This window comes from Dermochelys coriacea, chromosome 7 (genome assembly GCF_009764565.3).
Source record: "Dermochelys coriacea isolate rDerCor1 chromosome 7, rDerCor1.pri.v4, whole genome shotgun sequence".
Lineage (NCBI taxonomy): Eukaryota > Metazoa > Chordata > Testudines > Dermochelyidae > Dermochelys > Dermochelys coriacea.
Window position 1 is genome coordinate 84,284,549 of NC_050074.1, and position 21,343 is coordinate 84,305,891.

At 46.5% G+C, this 21,343-nt stretch overlaps 1 protein-coding gene across 10 annotated transcripts in view; it reads right to left on the bottom strand.

Moving 5' to 3' along the window:
* UNC5B (unc-5 netrin receptor B) overlaps nucleotides 1–21,343 on the bottom strand; it is a 163,766-nt gene that overhangs the window by 14,779 nt on the left and 127,644 nt on the right. For 3 of the 10 annotated variants that reach the window (XM_043518732.1, XM_043518727.1, XM_043518731.1), the window contains exons 4-14: nucleotides 20,981–21,084; nucleotides 17,376–17,556; nucleotides 16,150–16,317; nucleotides 15,280–15,444; nucleotides 10,969–11,001; nucleotides 8,068–8,256; nucleotides 6,717–6,728; nucleotides 4,262–4,651; nucleotides 3,356–3,443; nucleotides 2,005–2,173; nucleotides 1,387–1,620 (exon numbers count right to left, since the gene is read on the bottom strand). In XM_043518732.1, coding sequence (XP_043374667.1) covers nucleotides 1,387–1,620; nucleotides 2,005–2,173; nucleotides 3,356–3,443; nucleotides 4,262–4,651; nucleotides 6,717–6,728; nucleotides 8,068–8,256; nucleotides 10,969–11,001; nucleotides 15,280–15,444; nucleotides 16,150–16,317; nucleotides 17,376–17,556; nucleotides 20,981–21,084 — 1,733 coding nt within the window. Of the gene's footprint in view, nucleotides 1–1,386; nucleotides 1,621–2,004; nucleotides 2,174–3,355; nucleotides 3,444–4,261; nucleotides 4,652–6,716; nucleotides 6,729–8,061; nucleotides 8,257–10,968; nucleotides 11,002–15,279; nucleotides 15,445–16,149; nucleotides 16,318–17,375; nucleotides 17,557–20,980; nucleotides 21,085–21,343 lie in introns of all 10 variants that reach the window. The other 7 variants (XM_043518733.1, XM_038411154.2, XM_043518728.1 and 4 more) reach the window with 6 other exon arrangements.

The window sequence follows — 21,343 nt, forward strand, 5'->3', positions numbered from 1 at the left end:
AGAGTTATTTTCAGTTCAAGAGACACCTGCTGTATTCTACCATGTTCATTTTTCATCACCACTTTAAACTTTATTTTACCAGGGTAAGACAATGTTGTTTTTAAAAGAAAAATAAGATCCAATAAGATTGTTAAGCGTGGAACTCCATCTAGAGAGATCACAACAAGGGCAAGAAAGTAACACAGGAAATAAATGGAACAAGTACAAAGGTCCCAAGGCACTCACAATGAGAGATGATTTACAAGAACTAAGTTTAATATTATTAATTATTATTATATACCACAGACAGACAAGGAATCCTCAGGTAGGAATAAGGAAAGGTGTCTAAGTCAGGGACAGTGGGAGATGTGGTGAACAGAGTATTATCATGGTATATCAACTTAGGGTTGATTAACATAGGAAGGAGAGAAAAATCTTCCAGCAGTGACAACGACATAAGCCCTTGGACATAAGCAGAAAGGCAGAACACAATATAGGCTATGAAACACCCTCCCTTCCCCTTGCTATTTCCTCCAAGGACCATGGAAAATGTTATGGATGAACACAGTAAACATGCTTATTATTTAACTTTGGTCATTTTTCACAGGGTTGCATCAGGTTGTTTGCTCCCTGGAGCCAGATCTTTCCGAGAGACACCACACAGCATCTTGCGTGCCAGCATGACCACATTTGGAAGCAATGGTGGGAGCAGGCTGAAGCAATTTGTAGCCCAAATACAGAGACTGAGGCAGCTGGAAGAGCAGTATTCATAAGTAAACTTACATGCACAGCAAGGCTGATATTAACCAGCTACTGTGAGCCAGAGTCACAACTGGCGTAAACCACCACCGTCAATGGAGCCATGCTGATTTATATCAGCTGGTGGTCTGGCCCTATATATTTAGAAATTTGAGCAAGGACTAACAAACCTGTGGGCTGGTGACCTACTCAAAGCATAGTTCAGGCTACAGATCACTTCATGGAAAGATTCCAAAGCCCTCAGGATTATACCAGCTCTGGATCAAGTGCAGTAGATAAATCTACCTGAAAATCTCTGAAGAATATATAGGCTAACGTTAGAGCCAGGCTAACGAAAATGGATTTATGTCTGTTGCCCATTGAGACTGCCAGGCTCTAAGCTAGTTTGCTTTCCGCTGTCATGGAGCAGAACACGCTCACAGTTAATCAGTGTTTTTCCCTGAAGTTTTAGGATGAGAAAGAGCTGGAGAGTGACAAGATGGTCAGCATTCAAAAAAGAAACATTTTTATAGCTTAGTGATTATTAATTAATTGCTCTGCGGTGAAACAATCTTATGAATCCACAGGTACTAAAAGGGGGCTGGAGATAGAAAAATGTGACAGTGCGGGGTTGCTTACTCGTGACCCCAAGCTCTCAGGCAGCATTACCTTCAGTGCATCTAGTGTGTCCTCCAAGCAGTACACTTTGAGGCTGTATTCTAATGAGGTGCAGGTGGTAGGTGCAAAGATAGCCAGCTGGAGTCTCTTGATGGCTGACCTGGAGTAGGACTCTCCCACAAAAACATAGGTGCCAAGCTGGTCTAATAAAACATGGCAAGACTTCGGCTCAAGCTGGCAATAGCAGGGAGTGTTCAGGGTCTCCTCATCCAGGGTCACAACTTCCTAAAAGGAGGGATTAAAAACGAAGGTTCCTGGTCAGCCCTTTTGCTCCAAAGTAATTTGTTCGGCATAGGCACTGAAAAGCTTCTGCTTATCATTCACTGTGCACTTTTTATAGTGCTGCAGCAAGCTAGCATGAGAACAGCTGTGAGATTTCTACACAAACAGCACTCCATCCCTGCAGTAAACCTGACAACCAACCCCCCCACCCAATCTGAACTCCTATCCTTTCCCTGACAGTGAAGAGTCCTCAAAAGGCTATGACTGGAATTGCTGTGACCTGCTCTGCAGCCTGCATTCCCACATATCCTCCAGGGTCTTCTGCTGACTGAGGCGGAGCTCTGTGATGACATTTTGTTTCCATTGTATTATTAAAGTGCACATTACCTCCCAGTTTCCTTGGTGGGATTGTGTTTTCAGCTGGAAAATCCAGTCTGAGGAGTTGATGTCCGCACAATGGGGGATGGTGAGAATGACTGGACGACACAAGAGCAACCCAGTGGGTCCGCAGGTCACCATGGGACTCAATACTGTCTGTGTGCCTTCTGAAGGTAAGCTGGAGGGGATGAATAAACACATACAGAAAATATTTAGCCTATGCCAGCCAAGTCATGCACCTGAAGAAAGAAGGCCAGCCTGCATAGTGCTGACATGTGCTGCTCAGGGGAAGAGGGGCAACCTGGCATCCCCTAAACTTAATGGGCCTGATTCCCACACTGTGAAACCAGCAGAGTTACAACCACATGTCATGGAGTGGAGAATCAGCTCTACTGTGGTTAAAGACACTGGGGTCCCCTGTAGATGACAATGAGCAATTACTGGCAATCGAACTACTGTGTTTATTACCAGGAGTTTGGCTGGTCTATGGAAATACTGTAGAAGAGCAAGCCAGGGAGTTCTCTGACAGAGGACACACACTGAACAGTGGACAGACAAGAGAGTCTAAAAGATTCCAAGTTTGTAGTGTAGCCATTGCATCTGGAATCTTCACCGCCTTCATGAGAGGCCCAGGTGCTGCACAGAAATCCCCTGACAATGGGTCACAAAACAAAATACAAATGGCAAAAGAACTCATTCTGCACAGCATTAGCAAACTGCACAGCAAGACACACTGCTTTCTCTCCTCTTCCCTATGTCGCCAGCAATACTCTCTGCATTTTTGGGTGCCAGAGTAAAAACCCCTTATTCGTTATTTACTGAGAACCGGAGAAAATGCTCAATGATCTATAAAGCACAGAGGTAGATATAGTAGCTGACTCCAAGTGCTCACAATCACATATACACAGCAATCCAATTCAGACACAGAATGTGCCAGGTGAAATTTACCACAAGGAAGCACCGTTTTTTTTATTGTTAAATGATGGGAAAAATAAATTCTTCTTTCTTTGGCAGCAAGAATTGAGAAGCTTGATGGAAGAAATGCTTTAAGGACGGATTTGAATGAAGCAAAGGTAGATGCTTGTCCCAGGAAGGAAGGAAGGGAGGGAGGGAGGGAGGGAGGATGTCCTAGGTGTACAAGGCATAGTTGAAGAAGCTGTGAAGAGGAGGATAGGAAAAGAGACAGATGGAGTGTGGTTAGGCATGAGGTCTGATCCGAGTAAGAAGCAAGGGAGAGAGTAGAAAGAAATGAGAGCTGAGATGCAGGACGGTGCAGAGGGAATTCAGATATGCTATCTCCTTCAGGTGGTAGTTACAGTGATGGCAGACTGCAGCACACTGTACAGTACATTCTACTTACAGTGTGTTTTCTGCCTTGTTGATGATCAGGTACATTTCGTAGAACTTCCCCTGTGGGATTGCTCCATGAGGCACCAGCAGACTCACTCCTAGGGGAAAAAAAGAAAGGGGGGATTCTTCACAGTGAGGAAATAATGAGTGAAACCCCACTGAGAACAGCCAGTTTCCTCAGGGGTTAATTTCAAATGGTGGGAACACTGTGCAAACTGAACTGAGGGCCTCCCTTGGGTGCAGATAGTGGTGTGAGAGCTTGAGGCCTCCTGGTGTTCTAACCCAAAGCTTCCCAGGATCTGGGACTGCTGCTGCTGGAAGTCAGATATCATTGTGCTGAACTGTCTGTATCAGAAGTGGGTACCTTCATAGGCAGCTGGGTAAGGCCTATGAACTGTAATTTGGCAAGCGCAGTGAAATGATCATGTGTTGGGTTTATTTCAGCTACTGGCACAGATGCTTTCACCAATATGATTTGAAAGCAGCCACCCTTGAATTTGTGGTAGAGCCTAAGAGACTTTCTAGCCTGCCAAGATGGAAATCACGCCAGACTCTGTGCAGTCAGGCAGCATTCAGAGACAGGATAACCCTTAGCACAAGAAGTGCAGTGCTTGTTTTCCTCCAATGCTCTCCAACAGGTTACAACTGGAGTAACAAAAATACAAAATGATGGTCACCTCATGATGGTGACTGATTCCCATCAACTCTATCTTAGGGAGATACACAGGCTGGAGCTTAATGGGGACGTCATTATAGAAAGGGATATTCAGATGCATCTTTCATTTCTAATCAGCACCACACTGTCTTCAAAACCAGAGGCCAACATCACAAGGCCTCACTACTCAACTGTAAGTTAGCTGACGTTAGAGAGCAACTGGGACAGCAGCAACCACAGCTGCACCTCTCTGATGCTTACCTGTGTCCAGGATAGTGAGCCTTCCTCCCAAGCAGCCAAATGTGCCAGTGGCACTGTTCCCATGCTCCCGGGGCAGGGTGAGGAGATGCTGAGAGCCCATGGCCTTGTTCCTTATGTTCATAAAGTGATTGTCCCTGGCAATGTCCCCTGGGTAGATGCCCGTGGGCACTGCCCCAAGCAGATCTGCCCCATCACTCAGCCTGGGGGAGGAGGATGCTGTGGAGGAGTTGTACACTTTGATCTTTAGGTTTGGGAGTGGGTCAAGCAGTGGGGAGTTGGTCATAGGGATCTTGTCAGAGGAGTCCTGCAGGGCATACATCGGGCCACGATATACACCTGCATTGGCTGTTAGGTCAGGCTGCATTGAAGGGTGCAACAACTGGGGATTGTCTGCAAGACAAACAAAGATGAAAAAGGCAAAAACTTCAGTAACGTGTGAATTTAAACATAAATCAAAAGAAACCTATATGGAAACCTAGCCTTAGTGAAACAATGGGTTCAGGATGTGCAAGACATGTCCCTGGGAGAAGCAGGTTATAAAGCAAAAGACCGGAGCATGGACTTTGAACACACTTGTCTCCCTTTTATCAATTACTTGAAAGGAAACTGCCTGGACTGAGAATCAGGATCAAAACTACCTTAAGAATGAAGGAGAAGCTGCATCATAGTGTATGTACAGAAAGTTTAACAAGAATCTGAAAGCAGTTTGACTCTCCTGTAACTCTCACAAAGGAGTTGGTACTTCATTCTGTACTGAATAGCTGAAATGCTTTGTGTTCTTTATACTTTCTACCGGTTCTCTTTCCTTATTTTTTATTATTTGTTTTCCTGTTGTGCCTAGAGGCCCCAATCAAGATCAAGTCCTTCCTGTGGTAGGTACTGTATAAACATGAGCTCATTATCTTGCTTGATTTGTTTCCTTATTTTTAAACACAAAAATAAAACGACCTGTGAGCAGAGCTGGGTGAAGATTGGTAATTCCATTTTGCAGAGGATTTCAATACTTTGAAATTTGTTCTCCCCTGCCCCCCGATTCAGAATTAAAACCCAAAATTTCAAAGTTCTCCATGAAAAGGCAAGTGTTGGGGTCCAGACACAGAGACAGGACTGGTGGGGCTGTCCCAGAACCATGGAAGCCCTAGGGTCACCAACTCTGGAGCAGTCCATCTTGCTGGCTGCCGTGGGGCTGCAGGTGGGGCTGGTGAGCTGGCAAGAAATCAGGCAGGTTTCAAAGACTACCTGGTTTCCGGAGGAACTTAATTGAAATGAAGTGTTCCATGGAGACAGTTCTGATTTTGACAAATCTGCACATTCCAATGAAAAACTGTTTTGCTGGAATTTTTCCAGCCAGCTCTACCTGTGAGCTCACCTGTTACTTCAGTTCTTAGCCTATGGGAACATGGAGACTTGACCTACCTTCTGTCTCCATTGAAAATTAATAGGCAGGAATCAAATGGACTCTGATCTGTCAGGTCAGTGTGCAGGACAGACAGAAATCTCTCTCCCATGGTACTATCGTATTCATGGATAAAGAGGTGAATGGAAGAAGAAAATGCTTGCAACAGCTCAGAGCCAACAGACCTATTGCCTATTTTAGATAGAAATTCTGATTTCATTTTTTATTCTAAACAAGTTTTGGGGGCAATTTAATCCCAACGAAAGGTACTAGATCAGGGATGGGCAAAATACAGCCACATCCAGTCCTTCAGATGTTTTTAATTTGGCCCTTGAGCTTCCTCCAGGGAGCAGAGTCCAGGGCTTGCCCCGCTCCATGTGTGCCGTGGCTCTGCACGGCTCCCGGAAGCAGTGGCATGTTCCCGCTCTGGCCCCTACACATAGGGCCAGCCAGAGAGCTCTGCACGCTGCCCCCCGCCCCAAGAGCCACCTCCACAGCTTCCATTGGCACCATGGCCAATGGGAGCTGCAGCGGCGGCATCTGCGGATGGGGCAGCGTGCCGAGCCGCCCGGCTGTGCCTCCACAAAGGAGCTGGAGGGGGAACAGCTGCTGAGGTAAGCACCTAGGGGCAGCCAGGGGGCTCTGCACACTGCCCCCACCCCAAGAGCCGCCTCTGCAGCTCCCATTGGAACTATGGCCAATGGGAGCTGCAGTGGCAGCACCTGCGGATGGGGCAGCGCGCCGAGCCGCCCGGCTGTGCCTCCACATAGGAGCTGGAGAGGGGACATGCTGCTGCTTCGGAGAGCTGCTTGAGGTAAGCGCTGCCTGGAGCCTGCACCCCTGACCCCTTCCCATGCCCCAACCCCCTGCCCCAACCCTGATCCCCCTCCTGCCCTCCAAACCCCTTGGTCCCAGCCCGGGGTACCTTCCGGCACCCCCATCCCCTCATCTCCAGCCCTACCTCAGAGCCTGTACCCCCCCAGCCAGAGCCCTCACCCCCTCCCGCACCCCAACCCCCAATTTCATGAGCATTCATAGCCTGCCAATCAATTTCCATACCCAGATGTGGCCCTCGGGCCAAAAAGTTTGCCCATCCCTGTGCTAGATTGATAAGCACGAAGCCTGAAGTCCTCTGTTTGCCCACAGAGCTGGTACAGTGTAAGAAGTAGAAATGCAAGCTTCCCTGCAGTGTCCTTGTCATAAATATAAAGGGAAGGGTAAACACCTTTAAAATCCCTCCTGGCCAGAGGGAAAATCCTTTCACCTGTAAAGGGTTAAGAAGCTAGGATAACCTCGCTGGCACCTGACCAAAATGACCAATGAGGAAACAAGGTACTTTCAAAGCTGGAGGGAGGGAAAAACAAAGGGTTTGTCTGTGTGATGCTTTTGCGGGGACAGAACAGGAATGGAGTCTTAGAACTAAGTAAGTAATCTAGCTAGATATGCGTTAGATTATGATTTCTTTAAATGGCTGAGAAATTAGACTGTGCTGAATAAAATGAATATTCTTGTCTTTGTGTCCTTCTTGTAACTTAAGGTTTTGCCTAGAGGGATTCTCTATGTTTTGAATCTAATTACCCTGTACGGTATTTACCATCCTGATTTTACAGAGGTGATTCTTTTGACAAGTTCTTTTCTTATATTAAAATTCTTCTTGTAAGAAATTGAATGCTTTTTTCATTGTTCTTAAGATCCAAGGGTTTGGGTCTGTGGTCACCTATGCAAATTGGTGAGGATTTTTATCAAGCCTTCCCCAGGCAGGGGGGTGCAAGGTTTTGGTGAGGATTTTGGGGGGAAAGACGTTTCCAAACAACTCTTTCTCAAAAAATAAAGCGGACGTTTGGTGGTGGCAGTGGAAGTCCAAGGGCAAAGTGTAAAATAGTTTGTACCTTGGGGAAGTTTTAACCTAAGCTGGTAAAAGTAAGCTTAGGAGGTTTTCATGCAGGTCCCCACATCTGTACCCTAGAGTTCAGAGTGGGGAAGGAACCTTGACAGTCCTGTGGGGTAATTTGGTCTCTGGAAGTCTCTGCAGAGAAGGTGCCAATTCATTTCGGTTACAGTGGTGGCTTTGGTGAAGCGGGCAGTTGAACCCCTTTTGTTTTCTGAACACCACACACAAAATAAACTTCTGTATGCAAAGGGTTCTGGCATCGTGGATTCTTTAGTACTGGAGGCGTTGATTGTGGTTCTCACACACAGGAAGGCAATGGGAAGATGAGGAGTACGTCAACCTACCTTTCCCAGTTGGATAATAACTGAACTCCTCTCAGTGTGGCCTATTCTTTCCCTGAGTCTGAGCCCCTTTATATTGGTTTCAACTTCCTCCCTCAGCCTCCTTCCTCTGAGGGATCAAAGATACTGAGGGACATGCTATAAAGGAGCAGGCCAGCTGATTTCTTCTTACCGTGCCTGGAGGTCTTGAAGTTGACTGGGTGAAAGCCTCCAGTCAGGGCAGCTGAGGAGTCCGTGATGTCAGTGTCGAAATCCCGACAGCTGCGCCGGTATACAACCACTCCAATGGCCATCAGGATGACAAAGAAAACAAAGATGGCTACAACCAGACCAGCGTACAGGGCCACATCCCCCGTGGTTTCCAACACTAGAAGAAGGAAATGAGAAAAGGGAAACTGAGGAAAGGGGGACTTTGCACGAATCTGCAGTCAGAATTGTGCCACCCACAGCTGGATCCCTGCATGATCAACCCACTAACTTTGCACAAAAGACACCACTAATTCTAGGATTAACCCAAGCTTTTGGCAAATGCTGGGCAGGGGAGGCTGGGCTGGCACAACTAGGTAACAGATGGGCTCAAAGTGTTGTCCAAAAGTGAGAGCAACATGTTGGATATACATATCTGTATCCCCAAAATCAAAAGTCACAGAGAGAGAGAGAGAGAGAGAGTGTGTGTGGACACACCCACACCCAGCATGACTCTTGATCTTTGGGATCCCCTGTCCAGGGAGAAGGAAGAAATCTGCTTTGAAAGGAGATACGCATGCACATGAAAGAGATGACAATGAGCTAATAGGATAGATGCCATAAAGCGATCACTGGGCATTCTTCCATCTGCTCCCATCTCAAACCAGTAGATGTGTCGGCTCAGAGAAGGAAAGTACCAACAGCTCTGGAATGGCTGCTCTGGTGATTTGGTCAGCTGGTGCTGCCTACAAGGACACCTAAACCAATGTGTGTCACGTTAGCCTGGGAATGTCAAACGTTAGGATTGAGGAAGCATGAATCTCTGCCTCTGTCACTGACTGCTGTTAAAATCCCTCACTCTCTTCCTTTCATTCTTCAATAGCAAATTAAATCCTATTTTATCCAGGGTATTTGTTCCCTTGATTTCACATGAACTCAGATTACACCCCTCTGCCAAGGCAAGGAATTCCAACTCCTCAAGGATCCTGCAGCATCAGTGTCTTGCCTCCAGCATATTTTAGTGTCAAAGATAGGATCTCCACCCACCATTGACTGGTGTCAAGTGCTTGGAGTCAGGCCATATTAGAAAATCAGATGCTGCTGTTTCTGAGACATACACGTATCTTGTTTGAACATTGCCTCCAAGAAAATTATTCCAGATACATCAAACAGCTTGGCCTGAACACTCATGCTCTCTACCTTACCCCATCTTCTCTTTTCCTTTCCTTTCCTGATTTCCAGGTGCTCTAAGATTATGTTTAATTTAGCTTCATGGTTTCTAACCTGTACAGGGCCTGTGCCAGGAATATGGATCAGAACCAAGGCCACTCTTTATTTCTGGGGTATATTTGTGTGGGGGAGGGCGGGAGGAGGAGTTGCCCTCAGGGGAATTCCTTCTGCAGGGGGATTGCAAAAACATTCCACTTTCATGGTATGGGAATAGCTGGCAACTTACAGTCACAAAAAACCTGAAAGACCCAAAGTGTTTGCAATTCCAACTTTTGTAGAAGGGGAATGATTTCACAGAGATTGCCAAGGGAGATAGGACACCACCCAGCACTAGCTACAGTTGAAATGATTCGTATTCATCTCCCAGCTGAAAAATGTTCACAGAACACAAGTATTTCAGAGCTATAGTGTACTCCAAAATTCTTCTAAACTGTGGAAAGATTCCAATTTTTAAAGTGCTCTTCTTTACATGTGTTAAATTCACTGTCTTCAAGAAATGTTGATCAACATTTTATGTTCTGCACATTTAGAAGGCAGTGTTGCCAATGCTCATGATTTCATCAGGAATCTCATTATAATTATTGTTTTCCTTAAAGCCCCAGCTCCTGGAGTCAAGTGGATATGTGATGATTTCAGCCTTCATTCTTAATAAGTTCTAGCCTTTGTGGCTGTGTAAAAGTTCTAAATGTGACTCCAGTGCACCATAAGGGCTCAGAAAGCAGAAAGCAAATAAAAAGAACACCAAATCTATTATTTTTAGATGATCTCATGCTTTTAAAGCCAATATCTTGATTTTTGGTGAGCCTGACTCATGATTTTTAACATTTGTGGTTGGCAATATTGAGAAGGAGCATACACTATCAAACCTTACAATGCTGACATGACTGGGGATGTAGTGGCACAAGAGGAAAGTAAATAAAACAGCCACATTAGTTTCTGTTCTACTGAAATCCTGGGAGAAAAAAAACATTGTCAAATGGAAAAGGACAAAACTGGCAGGGAAAGAAGTTTGCAGTGTTGTCGTTGTGTTGGCCCCAAGGATACGAGACAGACAAGGTAGATGAGGGAATATCTTTTATTGGATAAACTTCTGTTGGTGGAGGGTAAAGATTTTGAGCTACACAGAGCTCTTCTTCGGGAAAGAAATGTTATTTCCTAAGTTGCCCTGGGTGCATTAACAACTGGGCTAGGAAACGAACAAACTACTGGCACTGGTTTTAATTCAGGGTGGTGGAATCTAAGCACTTGTTCTGAAGCAAAAAAACAAACCAAAAATTCCAACTTTTTTTATATGTATACATACAAATTCTGTTCATTCATTCTGGAATAACTTCATGGACTTCAGTGACTTTGGATATATTCTGTTGTAACTGAGAATAAAGTTTAGCCCATTTAAATAGAGAAACTAATGTGCAGAATAAAACTTAAATTTAGGTCTCTCAAGCTTGGTGGAGTAACTGTTCCTTTAACATCTGCTAACCCTTTGTGGTGTATTTCAGCTCTCTCCTCCCTTGCTCACTGGAGCAACTCCATAGAGAAGTCTTGGAGATGGAACTTTCTAGTTCCAGCCTGACACCAGTGGTGCCAATGACCAAACAAACCAAAATTAAAAACAAAATAATGTATCACAATGAAATAAAGTGGCCATGAAATGAGGACTTACAGTGACTTTTGGGTTCGCTTAGAACTCTTTTATCTGTTAGGAAAAACAAAGTTAAAAACAAAAGGTGAAAATGATGATGATGATGATGCTAATGGAAGGAAAGAAACACAGTCATCAGCCCGAGCACACCAAGGGGAAGGATTCCATGAGACATAAAAAACAGCGAATGGTTTAGAGAGAACAAAGAGCCTTGGGCTCCTTGAAGCCATGCAGAAGCCTTGCCCTTGTGGTAGTTTTAGGGAAGCAGGCTTGTGACCACTCTCCCACGCTGGCTGTCCTTGCTGCCCATCCAAAGGGACCTAAGCTGCACAACCAGAATGGCAAATTTTGATCCACATTTCCAATAGGCTGCAGGAGACTGAGAGCACAGTGACCCCTTCCCACTAAATCATTTACTTCAAAGGGATGAGTGGGGAAGACAGATTCCCAAGCCCCTCCACCCACTGCTCACCTGAGGTTTTAGGGGAGCAGAATCTGCTTCTCTTCTGCCAAGCTTCCTGGTCTGACAATGAAATTCACTCACCTCCCAAAGGGGTTCAACAGACAAAGCCCCAGGCACTTCAGGCCCCAGTGACAAAGCGGTGCCCAGTTCTCAGGGCCTCTTTTAGGTGTGGTGGAGTGTGAGGGAACCCCCTAGGCTCAGCCCAGCCCTGAGAAAGCCCCACTGAATTTCAGTGCTATTTGAATGAGTCCAGTGCAGCAGGGAGACAGTTCATGCTGTTAAAACCAGTGGTTCCCACCCACTGGTGATTCTTTTAGTTGGCACTTCCTTGTGATGGGCTGAAGATGAGTGCCCCCATTCTCTGCCCATCTCCCCACTTACCATACCCCTAGCACAATGATGCCACCTCTCCTTCTCTCCCCATTCCTCCTCGTCTTTCCCATCTCTGTTCTCTCTCTCTCATCCCACTTTCTCCCTCTTTGTTTGCTTTCTACTCTAATTCTTCTGCTTGTTCCCTTGGGGTTTTTTTTTATCCCAGTGTACCCCTTTCTCTCACTCATCAGATGGCTACATGTTCCTAGCAGCGCAGAGGAGCCACCATGTGAACTTTCAGGGGTTCGCTGAGTACTGTGTGTGCAGAAGAGAGAAGCTTGGTTGCCAGGCTACTGTCTGAGCCTGTATACGTGAGCTTGTCTCATGGAATCTGCATTAAGGACCACCAAAGGAGCATGTTGGAGGGGAGAGCAACTTGCAGGACATTCGCAATGGGGAGGATTTGTATTCTTGAAACCTCTCCTCCCACACTCCCCTCCTGCTTCACTTCTCTCCTTCCCTCTTCTCCCACACTAGGCTTGTGTCCACCCCCCCAGGCTGGAAATCAGCAGTTGAAACATAAAAGCATTGTCCGGTTACATGTTAGGCTTTGTCAAAATTATCCTGTGTCTGGTTTGCTGATATCAAAGCTATTAGCCTTATGTAATAACAGCCTTCTCCCTCCTGGCCCATCTTCCCATTTAACTCCAGCTTGGACTAAAGCCTTGAGACACAATATGGGACAGCACAACAGTTTCAGCAACTGTGGATGGCGATGGCCACTGTCAAGCTGGCCTGTGTCAGGAAGAAAGGCTCTTATTCAGAGCCAAGGTTGGCAAATAATCAGACAGATTCACATGGGAACCCACTAGATACTTTTCCTTCATGTCTGGACTGTCCAAGTCTGATCCAGGACGGAAGTCCCTCTGTAAGGCCACTCCTTTGTTTTTGATCTAAAGCATGGAAGTCCCCAGCACGGGAACAGTTATTTTTAGCCGTTGATATAAAACAACCCTCCCTACTCCCTTCCACACCCTGCAGGTTCGCTGCTGCAGGAAGCTCCCGTCTCAATACTACACTATTTCCTTTTTCTCTGTGAGGTGCTTTCCGCATGCTAAGTGTTAACAGCCAACACCAGGCTGGCACCACATGTAGCTTGATTCTGCCTGTGAGCTGGACCTGACCTCTGCTGTCACGATGCCTTAATTTTCCCAACCATGAGCTTCTACCAGGCCCAGAAGGCATTGGCTTGCAAGATGTTTCTTGGAAACCACTTCTGTGGTTCAAACTTCTCCCCTCCCCCCCCCCACTGCCAACATGGATCAACATGGTGAGTTTATTTAAGATGACATGAAGGCAGTTATATAGCGAGGCAGGGGTTATGATGCACTCCTAACTCATTCTTTTAAGCAGATTACAGCACAGAAGGCATTCAGCGTTATGCTAAGCAAACGAGCTGCAAGGCACCAGGGCAGATATTTCTACAGAACAAGCACTGGCACTATTCCTGGCAGTTAAGCAGAGTAAGGAGGACACTTTAATACTCTCTAAAGAGGGTTTTTCTTGTAGCACAGCCCCATGCTTGTAACCGGGACCATTCCATGGCTGCTGGTCAGGAGTGACACTAAGGAATGAGGTGAGTCCAAGGAATTCCAAATTAAGGTCAAGGAATTCTACCTGGATTGTCCCATGAAATGCATCACACTCATTTCCACTCAGACCTAGACTAGGCTTGGTATTGCAGAATATTTTCTAGATCTTTTTAGATCCCAAATGGGAAATGGGAAACATCCAAGCCCTTCTCCACTCCATCTGAACTCTAGAGGAGAAGGTTTAAAGCAGAGGTGTTCTAAAGACTTCAGGTTTTTGGCTTCACGCCAGACCCTGAGACAGATTTTTTTTAATAACAATTGATTTTAAGAAAAAAATAAAACAAAATTTTCTCACTGGGGATTTAGGTTATAAATGAAATGAGTTTGCTGGGTCTCGTTCACTATTATGATATTGCAGAGCCTGATCCAGGACAGAGCAACTGCAACCTTAATGAAGTCCAAAGAGAGATGCAGGTGCTCAGCATGCCGTACTTTGTGGGACTGGATCAGTGTTGGCAGTGGGTGACAATTTCTGCTAGAGCAAGAGGCAGGTTCAGGATGGGAACACCCAGGAGCTCTGCCACGACCTGTCACGTCAGTGAATTACAGTGATCAGAGGAGAAATAACCTCTCACCCGCTGCCGAACGGTCCCCTTTTCTGTGGCACTAAATGGAACTTTCCTCCTGTGGGAAGTCAAGCTACATATTCAACCCTTCCCAGGCCTGGGGGTGACAGGCAGCATTCAGTCTGCTCAGGAGAGGCCTGTGTTTAAACACTTGTACCTCAAGAGGTGGCGTGTGGGAGTACATAGTGGAAAAATATACAGAGGAGTCACTAGGGAAATTTAGGACTATAACTATCTCTGAAGAAGCATATTTAAAAGAAGCGGTTGGTCCTCTGTTCCCCTTCCTTCATCCCTCCTACCACAGTTTCCTTTTCTCTGGCAACATACACGGAGCACACATGCTTTTTTAAGGTTAATGGACTTGGTAGCAATGCAATGGAAATTGATCATGCATGGGCCAGGAACCTGCTGTGCACATTCACCCTCTTTGATGCAGCCAGTGATCTCTACCCAGCCCTGGCAAGGTCACCTGTGCCAGGGATGACAAACATTTTGCTTTCTTTTAACAACTCATTCCTAGGTCCTTCCATAGCAGGGAGCAGACTGGCAAGTGTTCTGAATGATAATGCTACCATGAGGTTTAGGGTGTCAACTAGATTTGAAGCCAGGTGTCACAGATAAGAGGCTGGTGCTTCACCCAGTGACCCATGCAGTCAACTTCCATCAACCTTTCAGAGCTGTAATCAATTGCCCACCCTAACAACGTCTAACCTTCAGGTTTGCAAGTCGTCTAGCAAGGCTCCAACTGGCCTAGAAAGGGCTGTGTCAGAATTCTATGCTAGCATCGCCAACAGGTGGGGAGTCCAGTAATGGTGCTTAAGAACATATCTCACATCCACCTAAATGAGCATGAATAACCTTCATTTCCTATAGTTAAAGGGCTTTGTGCATCTTGCTGTCACTGCCTCTCCAAGTTAGCTGTGTGCTGTGCATCACTGCAATCAGAATGCATTCCAGATTGGCTTGGATATCCAATCTGGAATTTCCCAGTGGCTGTCTGATGTAAAAAGTTTATGAAGTTGGCAATATTATCAGAGAGGCAGACAGCAACCCAGGTCTATAATGTCACTTGCAGTAAGAGGAACTCTGAAGTGGGTTTGGGTTTCTGGGGCCAACCGGAATGAGCTGTGGGGGCAACCCCTGGGAAGAAATGATCTTGAGTTGGAGTTCTGTGCCCACCTGGAATGGGAGACCATGTATAGTGCCTGCTGCCTAGACAAAGGCAGAACAAACCCTTCAGCTTGCAATGCCGTCCCTTCTAATAAAACCCTTCAGCCATTTTTTTCCCCAGTTGTCCTTTTCCTTCCTCCTACGCTGTCCCCCACACTGTCTCACTCACTTTGCATGCACAGCCCGTTGGTGCAATTTTTGGATTCCAGCAACACTCCGCTACAGTCCTTGCCTCCATTTTTTGGGGATGGGGCAGTGCATTCCCGGCTCCTCCAGTGGGTGCACTCTGTGCTGCACGCTGACCACTTGCTCCACTCTGTCCAGGCTCCATCTACTGTGTTCCAGGAAAAAAAGACAGACACACACACGCACGCACACACAGAGAAAAAAATTCATTGAAGGCTTGGAGAAAGGAGCAGAGAGATTTGAATCAGTATTGTATATACAGCAGTCATTTGGCTTCTCTAATCTAACAGATAACAATCAAAAGAAACCTTAGGATGAGGCAGCTGCTGCATAACCTCTGAATTGGGAGGTTAAGCCTTTACAGAAATGCAGATGTGAATTGGCTTTAGAAGCCCAAACAGCTGAGAACTGGAAGGTCTCACTGGTGGCTTGTTCTCTAGATGACAGAGCAGGCAAAGAAGGGTTTTGGCAGATCATTTGGGAGAAGGGTGATCTAGAAAAAGAAACAGCTCCACCAGCCTAGGTACTCCAGGGAGTCCTTATGGAGGTCCATTGTATGTCAAGCCCAGCCCTGCAGTGGCTTGGGGAATGTAAGGTGCATGGCTGCTCTCAGGTCTAGGACATTCAGTTTTCATAGCCCACAACAAAAGTTTTCAACAGGGAAAAGTCACTTCATACGAGTTGCTCTGAGACACATGCCCCCTGACCTCCTGCACATCCCCCTCCACAACCCACACCACCTCCATAAGCCCCTGGGCAGCACTAGAGATAGTGCTGAACTGGACAATCCAAAGAGGGGAGCACACACCCATGATTACAGCTGGCCTCAGGCTCTTGCATGAATTGCCCTTACCTGGGCACATCGTGGTACAGGCGATTTTCTGGAAGGGTTGCCCCTCACAGAAGGAGCCGCCATTGAGAGGTGCTGGGTTGGTGCAGGTCCGGGTGCGCTTCTGCCAGCCACGGCCACAGCGGTTGTTGCATTGAGACCATTCTGACCAGGTGGACCAGCCACCATTCACTGTGTACAGAGAAGGAAACAGGAAAAAACATGCTGCTTAAAAACTCAAGAGCCCAGGAATAACATCATATTTGTGTCCCGGCACCAGTCCAGCCACTTTCGTCCTCTTCCTCCCTGGCAGTCACTACAGCCAACAGGGAAAGCTACTGGTGGAGTGAACACTACAGTTTCATGGACCCGCCAGGAGGGGTCACTAAACTAAGTCAGAGTTGTACCTACTCTTTTCCAGCTCCCTAAACTGATCCACACCAGTCAATCACCAGGCTCCTTTAATCTGACAACACCCCCATTCACAATGCTCTCCAGCAAATAAACATGCGCCTTCTAAGTGAGCGCCTCCCAACTCCAGCTGGTTGAAAAACCCTGAACGTTTTTGAAATGTTCCTGGTTTCTCACCTCACTGGAGCTGCACTGATTTATCCCAGCTCTGCTGGCCTAGGAGTTTTAACTTCAGAAATACTTTTGACTTGGAGAGTTTTTTAGTGGGACAGAGCAGAAAACGGCCACTATTTTGCTCCAGAAATCGAAGAGAGACAGATTTGTGGGTTTTGCTTGGACTTTTATCCTTTCATGTTGGTTCACTGTGGTTTGCAGCCTCCGAGTTTTGCTTTTTGTTTCTCATATGTGAAACTCAAAGGAAAACTCAGCCAAATCAAGCATTTAATCTGGTTTCCCTGCAAAACTTGTCTAGGTTTGCTTCAACGATGCAGCCCAGCTTCACTTGAGGCACCATGTATATATTTCAGTGAACCAGCCAGGTTTGTATCCAAGCTAACAACCAGGCAAGGTTTTTTTCCCCCTAGTTTCAGGTTTGCTTTCAAAAGCCTAAGAATAAACTTTAGTACTGGTATAAGCCGATGGAGAGTCTCTTTCGGCTCAAGAGGTCCGTTTCTGGTGTGGTATGGCATGAGTTCTATGCCTCAGGTCAGGCATGTGCGTTAGCTGATAAGTCTGGTACTTCTACAGATAAAGCCACAGATAACTACATTAGGTTCCCCTGGGCTTGTGGACACACACTTTGGCTAATCCCTGCGCTCCTAAGAACAAAGGGTCAGTACCATAGACGATGACAGTGGCTGTGGTGCTCCGGCGCTTAGCCACAATGTTCTTGGCCACGCAGGTATAGTTGGCGGTGTCTGAAAGCCTGGCCTGCTTGATTATGAGGTTATGATCTATGGTTATCAGGAAGTTGGTGTCTCGGGTGGTGTCAATAACATCCTCGTTCCTCAGCCACTCCACCTAGAAAGGCAGAAAAAAAGGGGAGAAAGAAAGGACAGAAGAATGAAAGAGATGACAGGGTTGGGAAAGTTAGTAAAAGAAAACAGAGAAAGGAGGAAAAAAAGAGAAAAAGAACCAGAGGCAATTAGGTATCATCATGAGAAAGCAAGATTACAGAGTTAAAAATCCAGCGCGCATTGTCACTACCAGAAATCACCTGGCTAAATCTCTGAGAGCACCACTCAAAATCCATCATTGCACACCCAGGAAAAGAAACGATAAATAGCTGAAAGTGAGTGAGTGAGAAGGTGACCTTAACCATCACGCTCATTGCACAGGATGAGAGAAGGGGAAGCTATACTAACAGGTGGCCAAAGAGGTGTGACGCATGCTGGCTCTAGCACACAAGGAATGCTGGTCAGTGGGTGCAGAGATGAAGAGACAATTAACATGGGATGTGCCTAATGGGAGTGCGGGCCAGGTCTAGGAAAAAAATCCGAACACCATATGGTCCCCACCACAATGCTGGCTTACAAATGGTGTAAGCAGGGTGTAAACCAAATCAGGGCCCAGTTGCTTTAATTATACAGGAAGAACCTTGCACTGGGGTGGTAAGGAAAGCTACAAAGTAGAAGGCAATTTGATTGACACACAGAAGGAGATGAGCAGGAATAGGACTCAAAGAAGAGGGAAAAATGGGCTCTGAAGCTGAAGCTAGACAAATTCAGACTGGAAATAAGATCTACATTGTTAACAGTGAGGGTAATTAATCACTGGACCCATTTACCAAGGGTCACGGTGGACTCTTCATCGCTGACCATCTTTACATCAAGATTGGATGTTTTCCTAAAAGATCTGCTCTTGGAGTCATTTTGAGGAAGCTCCATGGCCTGTGCTACACAGTAAGTCACACCAGATGATCACAAGGGTCCCTTCTGGCCTTGGAATCTATGAATCAGAACTAGGAGTGAGCAAGATATAGCCCTATGAGGCATGATGTCATCATGCAGCTCCTTGGTGTGTCCATTTCTGGGACTGTGCATCCATGGTGGTCACACTCCAAGCATTAGTTGGCACATCTCCCTGCGCTCGGATGTCCTGCCAATTTAAGTTGACAAAACAGCGCTGGAGGGAAAAGGCACAGAGAGGTAAAGTGACATGCCCATAGCCATACATCAGGTCACTGGCACAGTGATGGAGCCAGGAACCAGGAATAGAACCCAACTCCCCCGAGTCCCAGTCCAGTGCTCTGCCCACAGGAGAACACTGCCTTTCTAATGTGTGTACATATTTCTGTGTCAGTCAGTGTGCAGGGGCTTGTTAAAGTACATGCAGGTGTGAAAGAGAAAAGAAAAAAATTAAAGATTTAAAATAACCTTTCCTGCAGCTTTTAGGTGTAGCTTATTTACACATTATCAAAAAGTTGCAACGGTCAACAAATTCCATACAAGAATGAGGCTTGCGTTGCTTGGAGAGATGCTGACAACATGAGGAAATGCATCCGATGAAGTGAGCTGTAGCTCACGAAAGCTTATGCTCTAATAAATTTGTTAGTCTCTAAGGTGCCACAAGTACTCATTTTCTTTTTGCGAATACAGACTAACACGGCTGCTACTCTGAAACCTAACATGAGGAATGTGAGTTTTGTTTACCACTCAAGAACAGGGGCAGAAGCCCACCCCTCCCCAACTGTTCTCACCTCCCCTACAAGCTGGGCTGGCACTAGCCTGGTTTGTCCATCTAATTGCTTTTTCTATGAGAGATGACAGGTCAGAAGCTTATCACACACAGAGCACATTCACGGTGATGCTAATGGTACTGCACTGAGTTACTGGAGCAAGGAGGGAAGGCGACTAGCCTTGGGGAAAGGCCCTGCCTTGCTAGGAGAGTCCATGAACTTTGCTCTTTCCAAGCCTCTCTCACTCATTTTTACCCATAGCATTTAAACAAATCATTCTGTGCTTTCTTTTCTTCCAGATCACTCCTGCAAGGGGGTTAATGGCAGATGAGCATGTACAGGAGGGAGGCGTGGGCTGAACAGGTGTTGAGGTTAAGTGTGTTATTAGATGTCAGAATAATAGATCCACTGCCCAAAATAAACAGTTTTGGTGAATAATGGAAGCTGACGGCTTACAAGAGGCCATCCATCATGGCCCCAATCCATCTGCAAAGATGTGCCCAATCTATCTCATATGCTCTCTCCCTTGCTCCTTGCTGGAACTTAACTGGCACACTGCTGAGGTGTTAGCAATCCCAGCTGGAACAGTAAAAGTGTTGCAAGGGACGATGGATAAGATGCGAGCACTGGGGGCTGACCGGAATTTGGGGGAGGCCGCATCCCCAAAGGTGGCTTGGAAATAGCTTATGCTGTTTTATTAATGGATCACATTGGTGAATGTAGAAGGCTGGCTAGCAATTATTCACCTTCATGATCAGCCTCATTGAAGCCACAGTTGTGTCCAGCTGAGGGAGGCAGGGAAGGCAGGTGGGAGGGGCTAGTTACCAGTAAATTCCCATAGCCTCTGATTAAAGATAAACAAAAACCACTGCAGCAAAAGGGGCAGGGCAGTAAAATCCATAACAGAAAGCTGCGTGTCTGCTAAAACTGGCAAAATACAAGCTGTGCCAGGAGCCTTGTAAAAGCTATTCTAGCATACACCTCCAGCAGGTGGAAAGTAATTTCCAACAGTTACAGGTGCTCTCAGAAACAAACCAGCAACTCCCGCAAATCTAAGAGGGTGGAGTCTCTCCAGACTAACACCCACCAGGACAGCCATAAACAAAGATTGCAGGTGAGAGAGGAAATGTGCTTCACATTCCTTCCTTCCCACTGGACTGCAGGAGTGTTTTCATGCATCAGCCTGTATAATGAGGGGGCTGGCAGGTAGGCACTGAAATGGTGTCACTCCTGATGGGGCAGGGAAGTTGGCTTTATTGGGCCAGTCTAGCCCATTACATCCCTGGGGGGATACAGCCAACTGAGGGCAAGCAGCGTTCCCTAGGGTTTTCTGCCAAGGGAGAGCAGCTCTAGTCATCTGTGGAGGGATGCCTAAGAGCCAGACTGCCATAGGCTGTGGTAAATCAGCACATCCTTCTGCTGATCTGACCATGTCCCATCCCCTGCCAGTTTTTCCCATTTTCGGGATGCTGCTGCTTGACTGAAGGCTCCCATGGGACTGGAGATGGTGCAGCCTTCCCTGTAGTAATCCCTCACTATGAAGAGGGCTTTATGATGCTGAGGGTCATCTGCCAGGGTCAGTGTTAATAGAAAAACTGATTTATTTGGGCAAAGACACAGGGGGAAAATAGCTGTGCTAAAATGTCTGAGCAGAGTTTTTCTTGTGGGAGTAAAATATGTCCCCAACATGCTGGAACCTTCTACCTGGTGCAGAGGTAGCAGGCCAGCTCTGCTGTTGGGGGGCGTGAGAGAGATAGCATGGCTTACCTCTGCCGTTGGCACCCCCTCTGGGGGGCGGCACTGCAGTAACACCTCATGTTCCAGTGGAACCTCTTTCCCTAGAGGCTCCTGGTCAAAGTTCTTCCTCAGGTCTGGGAAAGAAAAATGAGCCCCAAGTGTTATCAGCCAGTGACACGAATGGAGCAACCCACAAAACCTTGGAGGTACCATATATGGACAGAGGAGCCTGCAGCGAGATAAAATCTATCAGGAGTTTAGTGTAACATGGCCTGCTGACCAGCCCACTCAGAATCCCCAGGGATTTCCTGTCTACCACCTCCACCCGTCTTTCCTGCCCCACCCACCTAGCTGGGCTCTTTGTACCCCAGTTTATCCTTGCCAATGTAAGAA